General features: G+C 47.0%; 2 protein-coding genes across 3 annotated transcripts in view; one reads left to right on the forward strand and one right to left on the reverse strand.

The window, feature by feature from the left end:
• LOC310765257 (ring finger protein-like) overlaps positions 1-24,676 on the reverse strand; it is a gene marked incomplete at its 5' end in the record, with an annotated part of 81,547 nt that overhangs the window by 4,843 nt on the left and 52,028 nt on the right. The gene's annotated exons all lie outside the window — the stretch shown is intronic.
• LOC310764715 (uncharacterized protein) lies at positions 9,900-15,971 on the forward strand. 2 transcript variants are annotated; one of them, XM_083619150.1, is made up of 5 exons: positions 9,900-10,576; positions 13,898-14,038; positions 14,923-15,084; positions 15,404-15,541; positions 15,658-15,971. In XM_083619150.1, exons 1-5 carry the CDS (start codon positions 10,495-10,497, stop codon positions 15,963-15,965), a joined length of 831 nt encoding a protein of 276 aa, XP_083475276.1. In that variant the 5' UTR covers positions 9,900-10,494; the 3' UTR covers positions 15,966-15,971. The 2 variants fall into 2 exon arrangements, with proteins under 2 accessions (XP_083475276.1, XP_083475275.1); XM_083619149.1 differs by lacking the exon at positions 9,900-10,576 and adding an exon at positions 11,945-12,204.

Raw genomic sequence — 24,676 nt, forward strand, 5'->3', positions numbered from 1 at the left:
GATGCATGAGCACGGGTGGAATATGTCTCTGCCGTAATACTCTGGAGCCATTTGTCAAGCACTTCCTGAGGGTGACAGCGGAGGCATTCATCTCACTTTGAATTGGCTTCCTGGCATTATCGTACTTCATCCCTGATTGGCTATGAACATGCAATGTTTGGTGCCATCTTAGACCAAATTAGATGTGCATTGAAAGAAAAATGAAACCTTGATGCAATGAACTGTATGCTTCTGTTCCAAGCAGTGGCGTAGCGTGGGTTGTCAGAACCCGGGGCAAGGCAAGTAATTTGCACCCCTAACCCGTGGATTTGCGCCCCCTAACCCTAACCCCCAGATGTTGCGCCCGGTGCGGCCGGCCCCCCCTGCACCCCCCACGCTACGCCACTGGTTCCAAGGGGCCAGTGTTGTTGTTGTTTTGTGTGTGTGTGTGTGTGTGTGTGTGAGAGAGAGAGAGAGAGAGAGAGAGAGAGAGAGAGAGAGAGAATGAAATGGATCAGGAGAAAGTTCATAATCTTTTCCAAAAGTTGTTTTGGGGTGGTGATTGTTTGAGACACAATATTTCACAAGGAAATATTTCAGTACATTCTGCAGGATACTTGTGAAGTAGAGATTATTCTCAGGATCATAGAAGCAGCAGAAAACTAGCTGGCTCCATTAACTCTCCTATATTCTGTTGTAAAACCTATAATCATAGCTGAGAACAATACCCTTTGCTGGGCTTGCCTCGCCATCAGTTCTGTGTGGTTTTTCCCACCTGCATCTGCACAAAGAACTCTGGGACTAGTAGTTCTTGAACTAGCAGATTACACAGAAAAAGCACACGTACAAAGACCTCTCTGATTCTCAAATGCCAAGTCCTAGTTTGATGGCTCAAGCACATTCTCTCTCTGTTCTAGAGAAGCACCAGGACAACTTGGTTGACGTTTGCTCTGATTCACAGCTAAAGAGCAAGTTCTCCCTGGGGAAAAGCAGAAGGACAAGCTTAAGTCTGCAAGAGTCCAATTGCTTCATGAAGAAGGACTTCCTTTCATCTGTCCTAAGTCTTCCAGCATTCAGCTTCATGGGATGTCCAGGAATTCTCATGTTGTTTCCCCCTGGGGGCAATGGGATTGCCTAGCAGGGAGATACAATGACTTTGGGTGCATACTCTTCTTTGGTATAAAAGGCTCCTTGTTTTGTAACCTTGTGTTCCCTAAACATTATTTTTATGGCAAATATGGTTTTAGTTGCTACTTTCCATGCACTCACATAACTGTGGTTTATCCATTTTGCTTTGAAAATAGCAATAATAACAATAATAATAATTCATATTTATACCCCACCCATCTGGCTGGGTTTCCCCAGCCACTCTGGGCGGCTTCCAACAAAGTATTAAAATACAGTGGTCTGTTAAACATTAAAAGCTTCCCTAAACAGGGCTGCCTTCACATGTCTTCTAAAAGTCTGGTAGTTGTTCTTCTCTTTGACATCTGGTGGGAGGGCGTTCCACAGGGCGGGTGCCACTACAGAGAAGGCCCTCTGCCTGATTCCCTGTAACTTGGCTTCTCACAGCGAGGGAACCGCCAGAAGGTCGTTGGTGCTGGACCTCAGTGTCCGGGTAGATATCATGTCTGTATTTGTATAACAGTGATCTCCTCTAATCGTATGCGGACTATGTCATTAGATCCTGTTTAATGACGCTGCATTTTGCACAATTTTGCATAAGTTTTAAAATAATAGTAATAATAAAGTATTTTTCTACCAATCAGATTTCCTCTGAGCATTTCAAAAAATTATCACATGGGTACAAAGTTAGATCAGAGAAATCCTTTTAGCTACTAAGAACGACTTTGAGCATGCACACATATTTTAGGCTAAATAAAGAAGAATCAAGGAGGATGCATTTAGCAAACCCTGGAGGTCATAAACCTCCGGGGTTTGCTAAATGCATAAACAGAAAAGGAAGGACAGGCAAGGAAAGATAGTATTTACTATCTCCTTGTGAACTCTCTTCCTGGCCCTTAAGATCTACCTAAAGATTAACAAAAGCTACATCAAAGCTACCTCCTTATCTTATGTACTGAGGATGCCTGGTGAAGCAACTGGTCTGTGTTTTAGAATGCTTATATGTGCCTGTCAGGCAGGGAAAATGGGCAGTAGAGAAAATGGGCAGAGATGCAGAGGCTTGTGGGATTTGATCAGAAATTATTGTCAATGACTCAAGCCCAGTCAAGCAATGCTTTCATCGCAGACACAATGGCTTGCTGCATTTTTCATAATTCCTCATAGCAATCCCATGTGACCCCCACACTTGACAAATATCCTCTTCCCTTCCTGGCCCACATCTCACCAGCCCAGCAGCTCAGGGATTTTGAGAAATGCTTTCCCCACATTTTTTTTTTAAAAAATAAATTTTTATTGATTTTCCAACATATATTAAAACACAATACAACTAACAACTAACAACACATAAACAAACAAACAAACATATAAACACGTATAATTTCTTAACCTCTTTTTCTTGAACCTTGTTTCAACGACTTCCCCATACCTCCCTTTTCTGCATCCCTGTTTTAAACTTTTCCAGCAAGCCCTAATTTCAATACTTATAATTCAGTTTCTAATCTTTTTCCTCTTACCCAATTATTTATCACTGCAATTCTGTTTTACATTACCCATGACATTTTAGCACTCATTAATTTTACAACAGTTCTTAAGATAAACTTTAAATTTCTTCCAATCTTCTTCCACCGTCTCTTTCCCTTGGTCACGGATTCTGCCAGTCATCTCAGCCAGTCCCATATAGTCAATCACCTTCGTCTGCCACTCTTCCAGCGTGGGTAGTTCTTGTGTCTTCCAATACTTTGCTAAAAGAATTCTTGCTGCTGTTGTAGCATACATAAAAAACGTCCTATCTTTCCTTGCCACCAATTGGCCCACCATGCCCAGGAGAAAGGCCTCTGGTTTCTTGTGAAAGGTACACTTAAGTACCTTCTTAATTTCATTATAGATCATTTCCCAGAAGACCTTGATCCTTGGGCACGTCCACCAAAGGTGGTAGAAAGTACCTTCAGTTTCATTACATTTCCAACATTTATTATTGGGCGTATGATAGATTTTTGCAAGCTTGACTGGGGTCATGTACCACCTATAAATCATTTTCATAATGTTCTCTCTTAAGGCATTACATGCCGTAAACTTTATACCGGTAGTCCATAACTGTTCCCAGTCAGCAAACATAATGTCATGACCAATGTCTTGTGCCCATTTAATCATAGCTGATTTAACCGTCTCATCCTGTGTATTCCATTTCAACAGCAAGTTATACATTCTTGACAAATTCTTAGTATTGGGTTCCAACAGTTCTGTTTCTAGTTTTGATCTCTACACCTGGAAACCAATTTTCCTGTCCTGTTTGAAAACTTCATTTATCTGGTAATAATGAAGCCAGTCTCTTACTTTTGACTTCAGTTTCTCATAGCTCTGCAATTTCACTTTTCCCTCCTCATGTTCTATAATTTCCCAATATTTTGGCCATTTAGATTCCATGTTAAGTTTTTTCACTTCCTTAGCTTCCATTGGTGACAACCACCTAGGGGTTTTGTTTTCCAACAAATCTTTATACCGAATCCAAACATTATATAGTGCTTTCCTAACAATATGGTTTTTGAAACCTTGGTGAATTTTAACCTTGTCATACCATATATATGCATGCCAGCCAAACCTGTTATTGAACCCTTCCAGATCCAAAATGTCTGTGTTTTCAAGAAGCAGCCAGTTTTTCAGCCAGCAAAAAGCTGCTGATTCATAATACAATTTTAAGTCCGGCAGGGCAAACCCCCCCTCTTTCTTTTGCATCAGTTAGTATCTTAAATTTTATTCTGGGCTTTTTGCCCTGCCAGACAAATCTAGATATGTCTTTCTGCCACCTCTTGAAACAATCCATTTTATCCACAATCTGCAATGTTTGAAACAAAAACAACATTCTCGGCAAAACATTCATCTTGATAACAGCAATTCGGCCTAACAAGGAAAGTCTCAAATTTAACCATATTTCTAAATCTTTCTTAACTTCTGTCCAACATTTCACATAATTGTCTTTAAATAAGTTCACGTTCTTAGATGTCAAATTAATCCCCAGGTATTTCACTTTCTTTGCTACCATTAAACCAGTTTCACTATGAAACTTCTCTCTTTCAGCAACTGTTAGATTTTTGTCCAGTACTTTCATTTTCTGTTTATTCAACTTAAAACCTGCTACTTGACCAAATACTTGTATTAGCTCTAAAACTCTTTTCGTACTAGTGTCTGGCTCTTGTAAAGTTAAAACTAGATCATCTGCGAACGCTCTCAATTTGTATTGTTTAACTCCGACCTGAATCCCTTTAACCAGCTGGTCCCCTCTGATCATGTTTAATAAAACCTCCAAGACAGAATGCTTTCCCCACATTGGGGCAGTAGTGGATGTGGGGATTCCCCTTGACACCTGGCATCATGCAACATGAGAACCAGACTCAGCAGATGCAAGAAAGCCCAGGTTTTATTTGGGGATAGATAATTCCAGCAGCCTCCCCAATGATAGAAGGAGGGGGCATGGCAACACATTGGCATCTGTTTCTGGGGTTGGGATCTTCTCAAACGATGCATTTATGCTGAGTGACTCACTTCCCCTTAGTTTCCATTCCTGTGTGAAGAAAAGAGAAAGAGTTATGGGGCAATATATCAGCAAATTTTGAACGTACCAATATCAATATCAGAATTGCAGATGGCAATAAAGAAGATGGGCAAGACATTGGGGCCAGATGGACTTACCACAATTTATTACAATAAATTTCAGGATGCACTTACAGAACCACTTAAGGATACTATGAACAATATTTTGCTGACTGGGGTGGTTCCAGCCTCTTGGAAGGACGTTTTATTACTTTGATTCCTAAACAAGCCTGTGACTTAACAAAGACAAAAAATTACAGACCTATTCCGTTATTGAACTGTGACTATAAACTATTTGCTACAATTTTGGCTAATAGACTTAGGATTTTGAATGAGCCAGTCCACAGAGGCTAGGGCAGTTTTATACCAGGACAACAAATGAAAGGCAATATAAGAAATGTACGGTAATTAATCTAACTGAGTATCTAGAAGTAAGAAATGAAAAACAGGCTGCTTTAGTCTTTCTAGATGCGGAGAAAGCTTTTGATAATATCTCTTGGTCATTTATGATTAAGTTTTTTCAGAGAAAATGGAGACAAAACTCTACAAAGTTCTCATACATAGATTTATTGAAGAGAATCGAGGCACATGTAGAAATCTTCCTCACATTCCAATAGGATAAGGTTCTCTATGGAGTTATGTAAGAATGAATGAGTTCCCCCTTCTTTCTAGGTATGCAGGCACTAGACTGAAGCAAAGGAGAAAGGGAGGCTTCTTCCCTCTCTGAGAGGCAGAGCCAATAGAAACTAGAATATTGCTGTGCCTACATTTCCCAACTGCCTTGAGGTCTAAAAAGGGGGAAAGGCACTCTCTTCTCTTAAGGGGCAGCATTGTTATTCCTTCTACCTAATACGAATACATAGATTTGCTATCACTAAATAACTGAACTCTCAGTCTCCTCTTTCCCAGGCTAAACATTCCCAACTCCCCCAACTGTTTCTCATGAGGCTTGGTTTGCAGACCCTCAATCATCTTAGCCACCTTCCTCTGCACACCTTCCAGCTTGTCACTATCCTTCTGAAACTGAGGTGCCCAGAACTCAACACATAACTCCAGGTGAGCCTAGAGCAATACTATGACTTCCCTTGATCTGGACACTAGACTTCTGGTGAGGCAGCCTAGGATTGCATGAGCTTTCTTTGCTGTTGCATCACTCATTTGACTCATGCTAAGCTTGTGGACTACTAGGGCCCCTGTTTCCTTTTCACATGTACTGCTTTCAAGCCAGATGTCCCCCATCCTATGTGCTTCAAGCTTGGCTCTTCTTGAAGCTCCTCAGGCCCCCTCCTCCATTGGTGATAAGGGGGAGATCCACCATCCTTAAGTTTGCCCATGCGCAGGACAGGATGGTGCCAGCACCCCAGCTGAGATAGACGCCTGTGGAGCTCCACAGTCTGCGCCCTGCCCACCACACACACACACACAGAGAGAGAAAGAGAGAATGAATCTTACCTAAGTTCCCACAGACCATCATGCACTCCAGTTTGGTGCGAAACTGAAAGCGCTCCCCCCCGCAGTGCTCATAGGGGAATATCTCACACTTCCCAGCAGTTGAGTTGTAGTAGTAAAGTTGTGGGTGTCCCTCACATGGTTCATCCTTCATTGGTACCTTGCAAACCTCTGAGGCCACAGATGGGGGAGAAAAAGGAAGCAGAGAGGTCTTTCTTGTTAAGTATATTGGTATAATTGACACAGAAATGGAAAATATATATGCCATAATGAAGTTTTAAAACGGAAAATGGCTAAATGTGTATTGCTAACACTGGGTTTTCCCCACAGCATTGTTTTCTAAAGGACTAATTAACAGATTGTCATTCTCTGGTAGCTAACATGTGAGGGTTGTAAACTTAGAGATATTGGGGTGTAAAATCTCCCTCTTTTTGAAGGGAGTTGCCTTTGAGTCTTTGTTGCTCAAACTCAGTGAAGTAAAGAAGTAAATGAAGCTCTCCTGAAGGGAAAGCTGTTATGTACTGAGTTGAATAGGATCCAGAATGCAGCAGTCTGATTGGTCCTAGAACGATAGGATCCAGAATGCAGCAGTCTGATTGGTCCTAGAACAATAGGATCCAGAATGCAGCAGTCTGATTGGTCCTAGAACAATAGGATCCAGAATGCAGCAGTCTGATTGGTCCTAGAACAATAGGATTTAGAATGCAGCAGTATGACTGGTCCGCAGGAGCCACCAAATCCAACTCCAGGTGGAAGTGAATCCGCAACCTGATTGGCCTGCAGGAGAATCCTGGAATTAGCCAATCATGTGGGGCCCATTGTGTAAATAATGTATATAAAGCAGATATTTTGGGGGAACTTTCATTCCTTGCTACTATGAGCTGAATAAAGAGCATGAAATCCACACTTGACTCCGAGTAGATTTCAGTGGCGCTCTTGCACTGCTTGCCCTCTGCAACCTGCTGCCTCACCTCTGCTGAGTCTCTGGCGCCGCAGTGGGGTCTCCACTACAGGGTCTCTGTTTCCAGGGTGTGTCTGCAGCCTTGGTGGGCTTGGTGGAGGCCTTGTGGTGGAGGCCTTGGCCTCATTGCTGTGGTGAGGGTAGGGTGGGAGAGCACCACCTCCGTGGGGCCATGGGCACCCATGCTCCGCCACCCCACCCCCACCGCTGCTGCAGCCGCAGCACCATGTATGCCACTTTGAGCTCCTTTGAGCAAAAGGTGGGATATAAACACAAGAAATGAAGCCAAGAAAATGAATGTCTGATGGGTACCTGGGCGGATTTTCCCGCAAGTTGCCTCACATGCCTCCTTTGTCTCAAAGTTGTTGCTGTTGCCCCCACATTCACCAAAGGTGAACTGGATGCACTTCTCCTGAGACGCGTCATAGTAGTAACGGGGATAGGATCCATTGCATCGTCCAACATCAAGCGGCAAGTAGCAGTTGTTGTTGCGAACTGTTAGAGGCAGAACGGATGGAGGTCCATTAGGAGATGTTCTCAGTCTCCAAGGCACTTAGGTTCACATTGCGGCTGCTGCCTCCACCACTTGCCCAGAGACAAGAGGGGGGGGGCTCAAAGGGGTCAGGGGCTTTGCCAGTACCTGAATCTATGCAGTCCATGCCGCACCCAGTGAAGCAGCACTTCTGGGAGAGGCGACAGTCTCGGTCATCTTGGCAGGTGTCCTTGCAGGGGGCAGAGGTGCGCTCCACTTTCCTTAGGGGGCACACGCCAGGGTGCTCTAGAAAAAAGATGGAGAGGGAGAGATTGGGGGTTGGACTACATGATCCTTTGGACACTCTTCCAATTTGGCAATTATAGGATTTTGGGAGGTCTTTCCCTTCTGCCCTGCACTGCAGAGGCAACTGTCCAGCTTTTCCTTTGCCCAGGAAAGCCAATGGGTGGACCTGCTAAGTCCCTCCATAATGGGCTCTGCTCCCTCACCCCTCTTGGGGCAAGGCCCTCTGACTTCCCCTGCTCACCCCTCAGCTCCATAAGGACACAAGAAGAACCTGCTGCATCAAGCCAATGGCCCATCTGGTCCAGCATGCTGTTCTCATAGTGCCCCATTGGGAAACCCAGAAACAGGACCCAAGCACATGAGCCCTCTCCTCTTCTACAGTTTCCAGCAACTGGGATTCAGAAGCATTGTTTTCTCCAGCTGTGGAGGCAGAGCAGAGCCATCCTGGCTAGGAGCCCTCCATAGCCCTCTCCTCCTGCACGAATTTGTCTTTTAAACCTTCTAGGTTGCTGGGCATCATCACCTCCGGTGGGAGGGAGTTCCATAATTTAACTATGTGCCGTGTGAAGAAGTTCTTTCTCCCAATGCTCTCCTGTGTTCATCGCTTCATATGCAAGGTCCACCATCTCTGAATAGAGTTTGGATTTGATATCCCGCCTTTCCAAGTTGGGATGATCTTTGAGGGCCTGACCCAGTGTTTGGCCAAAGAGACTGATGAGGGCTGGCGTTGACCAACCTGGAAAAGGCAGCCTGGCACATGGTGCTGATTGTGCAGGACTTCAACGTTCCTTAAGTGGAGGACACTCTGTGAAGTCCAGCTCCACACGGGGCTGTTTCCAGATGTCACAGACCCAAAACACAAAGTGGGGCATCTGATTTTCACCTGAGAGTGTGGAAAAGGCGGTCTGAAAACTGGGGCTCATGTGTCATACTAGCCCCATTGTTGTGGTCTGATCATTTCCTGATGAAGTTTGGTCTCACGGTCGTGATCCCCCCCCCCTTGAAGGGGTGGGAGACCCATTCAGTGTTCCAGAGACTTATGAAATCTGATGGATTCCTGGATTCTCTGGGGAAGGTTCTAGTGGTGAGAGCTGGTAATCCTGTGAAGGCCCAGCCTGTGCGGTGGAGATGCAGTGAGCTGTCAGTCCTGAGTGCCCTCTCCTATGCTTTTAATGTATTTTAAATCTTTTGTTGGAAGCTGCCCAGAGTGGCTGGGGAAACAGAGCCAGATGGGCGGGGTATAAATAAATTATTATTATTATTATTATTATTATTATTATTATTATTATTCTGTGGTAGAAGTCTGGTAGGGGTGAAGTAAAATTCTGGACGATTCAGGGCATGGAAAAGAAAGGAATTCTTCATGCAGCACAGAGTAAAACACTGGAACTCCCTCCCACAGGAAACAGTGCTTCCACCAACCTGGGTGGCTTTAAAAAAGAGGATTGGACAAATTCAGGGGAGGAGAGGAGGGGAGGTCTGTTGATGGGTTCTGGCCAGGATGGCTCTGCTCTGCCGCCACAGCTGGAGGCAGAATACCAGTTGCTGGAAACTGCAGGAGAGGAGAGAGCTCTTCCGCCTGGGTCCTGTGCTCACGAGCTTCCCATTGGAGCACCTAGTTGGCCATTAGGAGAACAGTATGCTGCATTAGAGGGACGCGGGTGGCGCTGTGGGTTAAACCACAGAGACTAGGACTTGCTGATCAGAAGGTCGGCGGTTCAAATCCCCGTGATGGAGTGAGCTCCCGTTGCTTGGTCCCTGCTCCTGCCAACCTAGCAGTTCGAAAGCACAAAGTGCAAGTAGATAAATAGGTACCCCTTTGGTGGGAAGGTAAATGGCGTTTCCGTTCACTGCTCTGGTTCGCCAGAAGCGGCTTAGTCATGCTAGCCACATGACCCGGAAACCGTACACCGGCTCCCTCGGTCAGTAAAGCGAGATGAGCGCCGCAACCCCAGATTCAGCCACGACTGGACCTAATGGTCAGGGGTCCCTTTACCCTTTACCTTATGCTGCATTAGATGCACCATTGGCCTGATCCAGCAGACTCTTCTTATGTTCTTAGGGGTGTGAGCCTTGTCAGCTCCAGCCACAGTTTAGCTCTGTTCCCACCTCACCTGGAACCTCTTCTTCTCATGAAATCAGCCTAGGTGGGCAATGAAAACCACTTTGGAGAGGGCAATACACCTGCCTCCTGCAGCCAAGGGGCCCTTTTCCCTTTGGCACGACTGATGCCCTCTTTCTGAGTGCCCCAGGCACAAGCCCACCCAGACTCAAGGCTGGCATCGGATCTCCTGGGTTTTGGCTTCACTTCCTCTGGTGCTTGGAAGCGCCTGGAGGCAGCTCCTCATTTCTGTGATCCTTTGCATTATGATAACAGAAGGGCCACGCCCAGGACTCAGCAGAGTCATCATTGCCTGCCTACGAATGGGGTGCTGGCTTGGAAAGGTTCCTCTCCAGTCACTCAGATTCTCCAGCCTTTCCCAACCAATCCAATCCTTTCTGCTTTCTGTTCATTCTGGGTGGAGCTGAGAGATTCCCAGATGTGCTGTCAGTTCCTTCTGCACGGGATATAAAGCCTTTTGGGCGCAGGCAGGGGACTCAGACCTGCTTCACCATGAAGTCCATCGGCCTCTGCCTGGTTGCGCTCCTTGCCTTCTGGGGTGAGCTGGGACCTGTGTCTGGTCAGATACCTCTAGGTGAGTGTCTCCTTGGACTCCCTTGTCCCAATCTCCATCTTTCCAAGCCCCCATGGGAAACACTCTCTAAGGCAGCCTCCCTCTGAATTGGCCACAATTCTCATGAGCCTCTGCATCTTCTGGCTGTTCTGGCTTGGGGCTGATGGGAGATGGAGTCTGGTGGACACCAAGTTGAGAAACCCCTCATGGGTAGCTGAAAGAGTCCTGATTTCCAGCATCCACCAACTGAGCTGGCATTGTGTCCTCCTTTCACGACGTCCTCATGAGGGATCCTTCGGCCAGGTTTCTCCCACTCCTTTCTAGCAGGTCAGATAACAGCTTCTGTTTCTCCCTCTCCTGGGAGGAAACATCGCTCACTCCCTGCTCTTGGGTGAAGGAGTCCTGGCAGGCAGGCATCAGATCTGGCCCTGGGACGTCATGGTTGAAGTTTGGATCTGCTTGCTAGAGAGAGGCGTCCCCACCAACCACCCAGCCTCCCTCTGCTCCTGTGAGACACATGGTGGGAAGCTGAGAGAAGGAGGGAAGACCCCACATGGTATGTTCATGTCCCTGTGGCAAGCAGGGATCACTGTCTGCTTCCTGGGACAGGGGGACACCTACGTATATTGGCAGTTACCTGGCTTGGGTTGTCCCTTTTTATTGATGCTGTTGCATTTTGATCTGTTTCTTTGTATCTGAATCTGTACTGTTTGTTTGTTTGTTTGGTTGGTTGATAGATTGATTGATAAAACATTTCACAGTGGTTTACATCAATATAAAGACATAAAACCAGGCAATATAATAATTAAAAGTTGAAAAGTTGAAAACAAAAAAACAAATTAGAAACAAACACCAGCAGACCATTGTGGGGGAAAAATTCTCAATTGACTGTACAGGCCTGGAAGAATAGAAAAGTTTTCAGCAGGTGTTTAGATGTTGGCACAGAAGGCTCCTGCTGTGTCTCCAGTGGCAGGGAGTTCCACAGGAGTGGGCCAATGACAACTTGGTTGTTGTCAAAGAAGCCTCAGCAACCCAAGGAATGATCAAGGATGCTCCTGCAGATGATCTCAGCGATCGAGCTGGAATATCAGGGTTCAGGTGATCCCTGAGGGATCCTGGACCCAAGTTGTTCAGGGCTTGTGCTTTAATTTTTCAACCTGTAATTAATGAAAAGGTCATTAACAAACAATAACTATAATTATACCTCTTCTGTGATGGCAAAGTCCGGCTCCTCTGAGATCGAACAAATTACGTTAGAGCTGCAAGGGTGGAAATGTTAGCTCCGTGCAAAGAACTGGAGAGAGCAAGTTTGAGGGTGTGTAGGATCCTCGGCTTGTCATTTCTAGCCGTCCTCTTCACTCAGGCACCTTTGTGGAAAGGTTGCCACAACCTTTCAGCCGTTGGGACCGTTTGTTACCAAACCTGCTGGGGGAGAAGGAGTTTCCTCTCTGTCCTGCCCAGCCCTTTCACCATCCTCCTGAGCTTGCTGTGATTCTGCAATCCTGGGCAATATAAGGGAGCAGACCAGGTTGGGCAGTGGACTCTCCCCTTAGCCTGCCGCACCATGAAGTCTGGTGCTCTTGTGCTCCTTGTGGGGCTCCTTGCCCTCTGGGCTGAGCTGACACCTGCCTCTGCTCAGAGGCTTCCAGGTAAGGGATCCTGTCTCCTCTCTCCTTACAGGCACATGTGTCAAAAGCATTTCTCTAGCAATCATTTGTTGTTGAGAGAAGTGCAGTCATGAAAATTCCTTCAGGAAGCTGGGGAAGCTCAGGGGAACAGCACTTGAGTTGCATGCAGAAGGTGTGTGGTTTCATTCCCCACTGGGAATGCTGAAATTCAGTGAGAGGGGGGCATTCTGCCACTCTGCTGTGCCACTGGACACCCTTCACCAGCCAAGGTGCCACTGGATTCCCCCTCTTGCCAAGGTGTTCCTTATATAATTTGCTCCCCTTCCCAGCAATGAGACTTTGCCAGGGTTTCTATGAATAAATGGGTTGAGTGTGTGTGTGTGTGTGTGCCAGACTGGGTCTTTGACCCGGGTGACAGAAAGCCTAGCTTTGGCCCTTTCTTGTGGAGTGTTCCTTCAGCCTTCTCTCCTCTCCCCCCTCATTGGGAGTCCTCCAGACAGCCACTGCCACTGCCCCGGTCTCTGAGCTGCCCCTCCTGCCCCAGAGAGAGGTGCCTCCCTCCCCACACTGCCCCACAACAGCCTGGGAAGAGGATACACCCAGCCTTAGTGGCCCAAGGGAGACTGGTCGAAGGCGAACGTGAGGCCAGCACCTTACCTTGGCAGGCAGCAGCAACAGCAGCAGTGGGCACTCATCTCCCAGGCAGGTCTTGACCACAGCAAGCACAAGAAAGACCAAAGCAGTGACGGCCAGTCGGCCGGCCAGCCTGCCACTCGTCTGTCCATTCCCAACAGCAAGGGCTGGTGGACTGCCTGGCTGGGCTCCCTCGCCCACCTGCTTACTCTGAGGCCGCCTCAGTTCCTGGCAACCAGCATCCCCCGGCCAGCCCCAGACGCACCCTTTGCCTGTGGAGCTTATAGCCAGGGCTGCTGCAATAAACAGCTGTGCAAGCCTTTGGGAGGCAGAGACACAAGAGGGAGGGAAGGAAAGAGAGACAGAGGCCAGTGTTGCCCATCATTCAAGGCACCCCAGGGTGCCACAACACACTGGCTGAAAACCACTGCCCTAAGCCAATGATTCAGCTCTCCTGTTCAGATTTTCAAAGAACAGGGAATCTGATTCTCCTTACTTCTGTGGTTGTAAGTTGCTTCAAACTGCTTTCAATCTTTTGTTTTAAGGTTGTAATGTTCCCTGGGGCCTTAGGGTGAAGAGAAGCTGACTAATGATAAGGGGACAAGGAGTTCCCAATCCACATTAAGATGAGGCGAGGATGTTCAGAAATACATTGCCTCTGAAATGCCAGCCCTTTTCTGACTCCCCGCTGTGGCCAAGAGCAGCACCCCTTGGGAGCAGCAGACTTGAGGGGTGCAGATTTGGTGCCACCTGCTGGGCTTCTGTGGCAGGGCAGGAGGAAAACTTGCCTTTGCAGCCCAGACCCACTTTCAGGTAAGCTGCAGGAGAGACTTAAGGACCTAGAAGCAAGCCCCGCCCATCTCCCGGGAAATGATGAAGATATGAACAGGATGCTGGCATAGAGAAGACAATAGCCTGATCCTGCAAGCTGTTCTTACATTCTTTCTTTAAGCGGCAGAAGCATTCGATTTTCACAGTGGAGAGGAGTTGAAATGCCTTCATTTCCAGCACTGATGAAGGGCTTAGTAATCCATCTCTCTCTCTTTCCCTCTTTCCCTCTTTCCCTCTTTCTCCATTACAGAGAAGCCTGGCACCTGTCCTACTCTGATCCAAAACAATGACACCCAGTGCGGCCTGTTCTGCTCCTGGGACAACAGCTGCCCAGGGAGCGAGCGCTGCTGCCAGACCAGCTGTGGGCAACAGTGCATGCTCCCACTTGAGGGTAAGCAGCAGCCCCTCTTTTTGGGGGGAGAAATGAAGTCGGGAACCTCCCATCTGCCTCACCTTCTGACCCAGATATGCTCTCAACCACCCATCCATACACACAAGGGGGTTTGGGTGCATATCCTGCCTGGATCCATGTAGGCTTTAATGCTGTAGTTCATAGTCAGGCAAGAGGCATTGCAGTTCAGCATCCCACCCACCATGGTGTGGCTTGCCCAGACATGGCAGCTGACCTCCACCTGGCGCACTGCCAGCAGGGTCCAAGCAACAGGTGGGAGGCAGGCTGTGCACAGCCTCAGTCCAGAGACCCACCTGCTCCCAGGTGTGCAAGCAGGTCAGGTCAGGGGGACCCCATTCATTTCAGGGGAAGAGGAACTGGCTCCTTTCCCTGCAAGTATTAATGTGGGTTTTTGGTGGGTTTTTTTAAAAAATGAAAACAGACCTATTCATTTATTAAATGTCTATACCGCCCTTCATCTGAAGATCACAGTGCAGTTCAGAAGGACTGACAAAGAACCAAAAACATGCATAAATTCAAAGCTGAACTACCTCAGTTGTGTAAGATTGAAGTAAACACTCAATTCCATGATTTGCAAATTAAATAATTAGTTTGTCTTCTTACTTAATTTGTGCAGCCACATAGTTGTCGGTCCTAGACAAGATTTCAGAATATCAGAATATCAGAAAATGTTGGGAATGCACTCAGTGTTGGCTTACAACCCCATACATGCTTCTGAATACCAGTCATGGCAAACACAGGAGGGGAGAAAGTGTTCTTCATCTGCCTGGCCACTGTGAGAACAGGATGCTGGACCAGGTGGGCCACTGGCCTGATCCAGCAGATGCTCTTCTTAGGTTCTTAGGTTCTCCTTTCATCCCCAGTCTACCCTGGATACTGCCCCAGGCTGAGCCCCCAGCCAGGCCAGGCTGCGAACTGCTCAGCGACTTGCAACAATGACCAGGACTGTGGATTAGGACTCTACTTGCCAATCCTGAAGTGCTGCAGCAATGGGTGCGGGAAGACTTGCCAAGCGGCTGAAGAAGGTATCTCTTGGATGTGGGAGATATGGGGACCTGGTGGGGAGGGTAGTTGTGTGCACATGTGCGTGGCTGGCAGAGGATTCTGCCAAGGAAGAGGTGCTGGGGCTCACTCAAAGAGTCTCCTCTCCCTAATGCCAAGCTGTGTGGTGGCGGCGGCTGCCAGTGGTAGGAGCATAGGAGGGGAAATGAACTCTGCACATGCTCAGGAGTTTATTTCCTCTTGATGATATCCTCACACGTTCCAGAGTGAGTCCTGGCATTCAAAACAAAATTCCATCTCACTACTGACTGCTGTCTCCTCCTCTCCATCTCCTTTTTCCAGAGCACCCTGGCGTGTGCCCCAGAAGGGAACTGGTGTACACCTTTGTCCCTTGCAATGACACCTGCAGAGACGACCGAGACTGCCCCCTCACCCAGAAGTGCTGCTTCACTATGTGCAGCCGGGGCTGCCTGGACTCAGGTACTGGCAAAAGCCCTGGCCCCTTCCCTGCTCCCACCTCTCTTCTCTGGGCACCTAAGTGCCCTGGAGACGGAGAACATCCCCTCATGGACCTCCATCCATTCTGCCTCCAAAAGTTCGCAGTGACAGATGCCAGCTGCCACCCAAAACTGGACGATGTTTAGCAGCCTTACGCCGTTACTACTACAACCCATCGGAGAAGAAGTGCGTCCTGTTCACCTATGGTGGCTGTGAGGGTAACAGCAACAACTTCGAGACAAAAGAGGCATGTGAGGCAGCCTGCGGGGAAATCAGCCCAGGTACCAAGTTTGGGACCCACCAGAAATTCATATTCATGGCTTCATTGATTGTGTTTATATACCCCCTTGTCCTCCAAGGAGCTGAACTTCCCCTTCCTCATTTAACCCCAACAATAACCCCGTGAGGTAGGCTAAGCTCAGAGGAGGCCACTGGCCCAAGGTGAGCTTCATGGCTGAGTGGGGATTTGAACCCACATCTCTCTCAGGTCCTAGTTCAACACTCTGACCCCCAGGCAAGGCAGCAGAGCCCCTCTGGGAAGGTGGGAAACCCCATCCAAGAAGATGGCCAGAAGGGGTCCAGAGTTCTGGGAAGATTGGGTACACTGCTCTGTTCTTGACTTTATGTTTCATATAATTGAGGGGATGGAGCGGTTGGGATTTCTTAGCTGTGCTCTGCCTTCATGGACAGAGGCTGGATATGGGCCACCAGGAAGTGTGAGATATTCGTCTATGGGCTCTGCGGGGGGGGGGGGGGAATGGCAATCGGTTTCCCACCAAACTGGAGTGCATGATGGTCTGTGGGCAAACAAGTAAGATTCTTGTCTCCATGTGTGTCTGTGCTTCTCTGTCTCTCTATCTATCTCTGTCTCTAAATATTTATAAGTGTGCATGTGGAGGGCAGGGGGCAGACTGTGGAGGTCCACAGGGTTCTCTCTTGGCTGCCCTGCTGGCCTCATCCTGCCCTACCCATGGGTGAGTTTACCAACGGCTTCAAGTTACAAGAAAGGAGATTCCGACTTCTGGCAGTGAGAGCTTTTTGACAGCGAAATGGTCTCCCTTGGGAGGTGGTGGAATCTCCTTTAGAAGTTTATAAGCAGAGTTGGGCTGGCGGTCCATCAGGAATGTGATTCCTGCATTGCTGGGGTTGGGCTAGAGGACACTTGTGGGTCCCTTTCATCTCTACAATTGTATGATTCTGTCGGTGCTGCTGCCTGCCCTAAGGGCAAGGTGTTCAATGACTTGGCTGCCTCCCTTTGCCCCTGTGACTCTTTCTCTTTTCCAACCCCAGAAAACTCCACTACGGACGACTGAGTCCCTCAACCTGATCACCTTGTCTGAGAAGACCCCAACCCCAGAGCAGACATCAGTGTGTTGCCATGCCCCCCTCCTTCCATCTCTGGGGAGGCTGCTGTGGGATCATCTATCCCCAAATAAAACCTGAGATTTCTGGCATGTGCTGAGTCTGGTTCTTGCATTGCATGACATGAGGCCTCCAGAGGAGCCCCACATCCGCTGCTGCCCCAGTGGGGGGAGAGCATCTCTCAAAGCCCCTCAGCTGCTGGGCTGGTGAGATTTGGGCCTGGGGCCTGGAAGGGAAGAGGATAATCAGTGTTTCTCAAACCTTTTTAGGTCACTGCCCCCTTGGTTCCATAAACTCATCCCCAGTTCCCCCTTAGAGTATTCAGAGCAGGCCCGAGTTGGATCATCAGAGAAAAGGCTTCGGCCAAGATATTGAAAGAAAACAGCAGCCAGGAGGCCTGATCTTTATTGGTGAACCAAAACCTCAAACTACAATGTAAAGGAAGCAGAGAGAAACCCCCCAAAATGGGTGCTCCCGCTTTAAAAGGTTTCTCAAAGTTACCCACAACACCTTGTTGGAAACATCACACATATGTCATAAACATGTCATGACACAGGAGTGACGTCCGTGCAGAAACCTGATGCCCTGTCACTCAAAATATCCTGCATTCTTGTTCCGAAGTAAAACAAAAGGAAGTGTAAATACCAGTCTGAAGCCGGTTTCGGTTGCTTGTTCACACTTTTCACTGACACCTGCAGTACCTGCGTAGTCTGTTAGGGTTAGCTATGGTGCTTCTGATTGGGCGAGTAACCAGGTGGCTGAGCAAATAACAGCTCCTGATTGGTCAGCTATTTTATGAACAGGGAAAAGAATGGGAAGACAAAAGATAATAACGAAAGGAAGGGATAGTGGCAATTTTCAGGTTGCACAAGTAATTGTGCCTTTGTTCAAACTATATAGGTTAATTAAGTCAGCCAAACGGATGAACCTGATCCAAGGATGCCAGCTTTTCAAGGTTTGATAGTCATTTGCACCTCCAGCGTCCCCTGCCACCCCCAGCTAATTCCCCACGAGGGGGCGCTGCCATGCACTAATAATAATAATAACAATAACAATAATTTATACTCTTGGCAACTCCAACAGAATATTCAAAACACAATAAAACATCAAACATTAAAAACTACCCTAAACAGGGCTGCCTTCAGATGTCTTTAGATAGTTGTTTATTTCCTTGACATCTGAGGGGAGGGCATTCCACAGGGCAGGTGCCACCACCGAGAAGGCCCTCTGCCTGGTTCCCTGTAACCTCACTTCTCACAGTGAGGGAAGCACCAAAAGGCCCTCAGAGCTGGACCTCAGTGTCCGGGCAGAACGATGGAGGTGGAGACGCTCCTTCAGGTATGCTTTGGGAACCACTGCTGTCGAAAGAGCTATTGGCCACTTTTCTTATCCCCAAAGGAGCTCACCATGAAAGAGTTAAAATGCATGAATGACAAATATAGAAAGACTTGGAGCAGCCTTGGCTCTCCCATTGGCTTCTGCAAGACCACCAAGCCCAGGAAGGTGACCTTGGCCTCACAGCAGCCGCTTAAGGACTTTGGCAGCAGTTCCTGCACCATACCTTCATTATTTCTCCAGCCCTTGTGCTCCCTTCCTCCTGCATTCTTGCAGAAATTGTAAAATCAGTTCCATATTTGGAGCACACACAACACACTCCCCATCCAGCTTCATATTGCTATTCAAGTATCCACCACCAGGGGGGAACCTGCTATAGCAACCCCAAGAACGTGCCCCCCCCCCAAGAGACATACAAATAATGTGAAAGCTCAGTGTATAAGGCTTAGAATAGATGCAAGGAAATTGCCTTTTGCTAGATATAAGGATTTATTGGAAAATAAAACCCCAAGGTGGTTGTCACCAATGGAAGCAAAGGCCCAGAAGAAGCTCAATATGGAGGCCAAATGGCCGAAATATTGCGAAATTTTGGAACAAGAGGGAGATAGACTAAAACTGCAGAGCTTTGAGAAACTAAAAAACAAAGTGTGAGATTGGCTTCATTATTATCAGATAATGGAGGCATATAATTTGGACAAGAAAATTGGCTTTCAGGTGGAAAAATCAAAATTAGAAACAGAACTGTTAGAACCCAAAACTAAGATTTTGTCAAAGATGTATAACTTGCTGTTGAAATGGAATACTCAGGATGAAACGGTGAAATCTGCTATGATTAAATGGGCACAAGATCTTGGACATAACATTATGTTTGCTGACTGGGAACAGTTGTGGACCACAGGTATGAAATTCACGGCATGCAATGCCTTAAGAGAGAATATTATGAAAATGATATACAGGTGGTACATGACCCCAGTCAAGCTTGCAAAAATATATCATTTGCCCGATAATAAATGTTGGAAATGCAAAGAAACTGAAGGTACATTCTTTCACCTTTGGTGGACGTGCCCAAGAATTAAGGCTTTCTGGGAAATGATCTATAATGAAATGAAAAAGGTATTTAAATATACCTTTCTGAAGAAACCAGAGGCCTTTCTTCTGGGCATTGTCGGCCAATTGGTGCCAAAGAAGGACAGAACTTTTTTTATGTATGCCACAACAGCAGCAAGAATACTTAATGCAAAGTATTGGAAGACACAAGAGCTACCCACTTTGGAAGAATGACAGATGAAGGTGATGGACTATATGGGATTGGCAGAAATGACTGGCAGAATCCGAGACCAGGGAGAAGAGTCGGTGGAAGAAGATTGGAAGAAATTTAAAGACTATCTACAGAAATATTGTAAAATTAATGAATGTTAGAATGATGTTGGATTGAAATTAAGTGGTTTCCAACTGTAATGCTTTAAGAGAATATGAAAAAAAAGGATTATAAATAGGCAATAATATAATGGTAAGGATTTGCTGAACCAACAATTTGTGGTGGAATACAAAAAAGGGAGGTATGAGGAGGTCCGGGAAACAAGTTAAAGGAAAATAAGCAACTGAAAATTTATGTGTTTTTAATTTTCTTTATTCTGTCTTTTTGTTATTTATCTGTTTTTTCTTCTTTTTCACTTTATTGTAACATTTTAAAAAATCTTAATAAATATCCTATAAAAAAAAAGAAATTGCCTTTTGCTGCTTCAGAAAATAGAACCGGATTCCAACTAAACATTGGAAAAACTTTCTACTGGTAAGAGCTGCATGAATTTTCTCCAGATTCATTTCATTCTCTCTCTCTCTCTCTCTCTCTCTCTCTCTCTCACACACACACACACACACACACACACACTGGGACCTTAGAGTTAAAAAATGTAATTAATAAACATGTATGAGAATGTAATTGATAAAGGAAAGTCTGACTCCCCTGCGATCAAATAAATCATGTTAAAGATGGACATAGGAGCCAAATATTTGAATGACCCCTTCCAGCAGTCGATGGGCATTGGCATTCAGATGGTGTGCATGCCCCGTGCCACGTGGTGGATTTTGCAGGGCGGAGCTCATTCCACTTGGCAGCCCTGCAGATGCCAGGGTGGAAAGGCTGCCTCTGGGCAAAGCACTGGAGAGGGCCAGGATCCTTGGCTCCCTTGGCCCCCTCCTTTGGAATGGAGGAGCATCTTCCACTGGCAAGAACAACATGCCCTGGTCCAGCCAGGTCTGAGTCTCACAGACCCCAGAGAGGGAGACCCAGAAAGGGGTTTGTGGAGGAAGGAGGGTCTCTCCAACCAGAGCGCCACTGTCCCTTTCTCTCTGCTGATGGTACAGCTGGGAACCCAATGGAAGGGCATCCTACTTTGCCCAATCTCAGCCAAGAAGCCCCTTCTTCCTTGGGGAGGGGGCGTCATTTCAAGCAACTTCAATTTCCCCTGGTCCAGCCAGTTCAGAGGGACACAGGCTGAGCACTTCAGCGAGTGAGGAAGACACCAAAAAGGGGCTTTGGAGAGGAAGGAGGGTCTCTGCCACCAGAGCTCCACCATGGATGTAGCCATGGGAGGGCAGGGGGGGAATTGCCCCCCAAGAAATAAAAATCAATAAAATAACTGAGGTTCTGCCCACACCTAAGATAAATCCTGGCTCCACCCATGGGCTCCACCACCCCTTTCTCTCTGCTGATGGTACAGCTGGGAACCCAATGGAAGGGCATCCTACTTTGCCCAATCTAAGCCAAGAAGCCCCTTCTTCCTTGGGGAGGGCGGTGTCATTTCAAGCAACCCATCTTCTGTGGAGATGTTATCTACATCTTTGCAGCTGTTGGGATGGTTTGTTACAAAACCTTGTGGGCCGCAGGCTGTGGGGAGAGGCTCCCCTCTGTCCTGCCCAGCACTTTCGCCATCTTCCTGAGCCTGCTGTGATTCAGCAAACCTGGACAATGCAAGACAGCAGGGTGGCTGGACAGTGGGCTCACCGCTTAGCCTGACCCACCATGAAGTCTGGTGCTCTTGTGCTCCTTGTGGGGCTCCTCGCCCTCTGGGCTGAGCTGACACCCGTCTCTGGTCAGAATCATAAGACAAGGAAGATCTGTCCTGATTTGACTGTAGGGTGTTTGCACATACTCCCATTTTCCTTCACCCATCGCACACTAATCAATGCCTTTCCCTGTTAGTTCACAAACTGCAAAAATCTGATTCTATTTTAAAGTGGAGTCCTTGTGCTAAGGTCACAAAGCAAATTAATCCAGTTTAAGCGTGCAAACCTAAAGTTCAGGTATGTGGTTGTGCCCTTGGGACTGACCCAGAAACTCCAGTGGGTGCAGAATTCCATGGCGAGGCTCCTTACAGGGTTCTTGCCGCAGGATCACATTCATCCAGTGCTTTACCAGCTACACTGGTGGAGTACAGGATCAGGTTCAAGGTGCTGGTTTTAACCTAGCCCTATACGGCCTAGGACCCTCGTACCTACGGGACCGCCTCTCCTGGTATGTTCCGCAGAGGACCTTACAGTCTTCAAACAAAAACATCTTGGAGATCTCTGTCACAAGAGACCGGGGCCCTGTGGGACTTGACAGCTTTCCGCAGGGACTGCAAAACGGAGCTTTTCCACCAGGCCTTTGGCCAACGCACAGTCTGACCCTCTCCTTCGGTAATCCTCACAGAACTCTAGCCCAATGGTTGCCGTTAATTTGATTTTGAAATGATTTTTAAATGAATTGATTTTAGAATGTTGTGTTACTTTTATTGTTGTTAGCCGCTCTGAGCCCGGCTTCGGCTGGGGTGGGCGGGATATAAATAAAATTATTATTATTATTATTATTATTATTATTATTATTATTATTATTATTCCCTTCTAGGCCCTAGGCTCAAATCTCACCAGCGCAGTAGCTCAGGGGCTTTGAGAGATGTTTTTCCCCCTCTGGGGCAGCAGCAGATGTGGGGCTCCTCTTGACACCTGATCTCATGCAACACAAAAGCCAGACTCAGCAGATGCAAGAAAACTCATGCTTTATTTAAGGGTACAGGATTCCAGCAGCTTCTCCAGAGATGGAAGGAGGGAGCATGGCCACATACTGATGTCTGTTTCTGAGGCTGGGAATTTCTCAGTCATGGTAATCAGGTTCAGGAACTCGGTCCTCCTCAATGGGGTTTTCAGTGGGAAGTGCTGTAGGAGAATCTTCTGGGATCACTTGGATTGTCAAACAAAGACACCAGCCAAGAATATAGCAGCAAAACAAGAAAAGAGAAAGAGTCACAAGGGGGAAAGGGAGGCAGCCAAGTGATTGAGCATTTGGCCCTTAGGGCAGGCAGAAGTATTGACAGAATCATAGAATTGTAGAGTTGAAAGGGACCCTCAGGGGTCATCTAGCTCAACCACCTGAAATCCAGGAATCACATTACTCGCAGACAGACAGACAGCCAAACTCTGCTTTTAAACCTCCAAGGAAGGAGAGTTCACAATCTCCCAAGAGAGACGGCTCCACTGACAAACAGCTCTTAATGTCAGAAAGTTCTTCCTGTTGTTTAGTTGGAAATCCCTTTCTTGTATGTTATGTACTAAGTCTGGATCCTAGAACGAAACAACCTCATTGGCCTGCAGGAGCTGCCCAATCAGACCCCAGGAGGAAGTTAATCAGCCTATTAGGCTGGTAAGATACTAGGATACAACAACTGATTGGCCTGCAGCAGCAGCAGACCAATCAGGCTCCAGGAGGGAAACATAATCAACCAATCAGACGGGACTCATTGTGTAAATAATGTATATAAAGCCTGAGGTTTGGGGGAAAATTCATTCACTGTTTTTCGGGCTGCAATAAAGAGCATGAAATCACTATGCGGCTCCGAGTATATTTCATTGTAAACTAAAGACTTTGGTTCAAGTCTGTAATAATAAAAATTAATCCTATCTTCTCTCAGTCTCCTCTTTTCCAGGCTAAACATACCCAGCTCCTTAATCCGCTCCTTGCAAGGCTTAGTTTTGTAAGATGCTTAACCTGTGCAAGACATTGTGCAGATATGATTCTGTTTTAAAGAAAGTTCTGCAAGTAAAGTAATATTTCTATGGGCCTAGACAATGTTCCATTTCTAAAGGAATTTGTTCTAATGCTTCCAGTCTCTTCAAACTGTGCAATATTTAATATCTGCAACATTTTTACAGCAGGAAAGGCGTTCGAGTTTTTAATTCCAACTTCATGTTCCTGCATTCCTAGGAATAATGCAGAGCCCTCCATAAAGGGGGAGGAATCACAGATCCTTCTCCTTCCAGGCAGAGAGGAATTCTGCCTGGGCTATTTGGGTCAGTCCAGCTCAGGGACTGAACTTGGGGACCTCCTTGTGGCTGCTGGTTCAAATCTCTGCAGCCCTCTCACCTCTCAACCCTTTCCCAAATGCTCTGACTCCAAACCCTCCTTCTGAGGTCAGCAAAAACACACCAGTTGCCCTAAACCTCATCTTCAAAACAGAATGATGCAGATCAGGAAATGCATATATGAACTGACACCATTTTGGGTACAGGATAGGAGTCGGCCTATTGCAAAGGCTGTTTTTCTTATAACTAAACGTGGAGGTAATATACAAATCCTCCTTATTCTGGGGATTTGCAAGGCAATGTGTCAAATACACTGCAGCTGCCAAACTGTCATGTACTATTCTGAGAATAAATTTGAAATCGGGGTGTCAGAATTTCTAAGGCAACCTGCATTCTTACAAGGCTCCCCCACCGTTGGATTTTGAATCCAAAGTTTTAGCATCCTATTTCAGATACCATCTCTTATCCTGTGATTTCAAAACACTACATTCACAAACATCCATGCAAAGAATGTGGCACAAAGTAATAATATTAAGAAGAACAGAAGAGAAGCCTCTGGATCAAGCCAGGATCTGAGCACAAGAGCAGCCCTCTCCTGTGACCAGTGGAGCAACTGGTATTCAGGAGCATATCCAGCCTCTGACCATGAAGGTCCCAGATGCTTCAACCTTTTCTCCTAGTGGAGTTGCTCCATCTCCTCCATCATACGTCATATAAAGCCTTTAGTAAAGACGCACAGATTGTCAAGAAAAGAGCAGAATACCTAATCCTGGACCCCTTCTGGCCAGCTTCTTCCACTTCCCCTATTGACGTGGTGGAGCTGGACTTTCCAGAGGGGCTCTCGTGCATTGCCTGGTGGTCAGAGTGTTGAACTAGGACCTGGGAGAGACCTGGGTTCAAATCCTGACTTGGCCATGAGGCTCACTGGATGACCTTGGGCCAGTGGCTTCCTCTCAGCTTAGCCTACCTCACAGGGTTGTTGTGGAGATTAAATGAGAAAGGGGAAGAACCACATATGCCACCTTGAGCTCCACAGAGGAAAAGGTAGGCTATAAGCAGAATCAATGAAGCCAGAAAAAT

The sequence above is a fragment of the Podarcis filfolensis genome (genome assembly GCF_964270895.1).
Source record: "Podarcis filfolensis genome assembly, chromosome: 6".
Classification (NCBI taxonomy): domain Eukaryota; kingdom Metazoa; phylum Chordata; class Lepidosauria; order Squamata; family Lacertidae; genus Podarcis; species Podarcis filfolensis.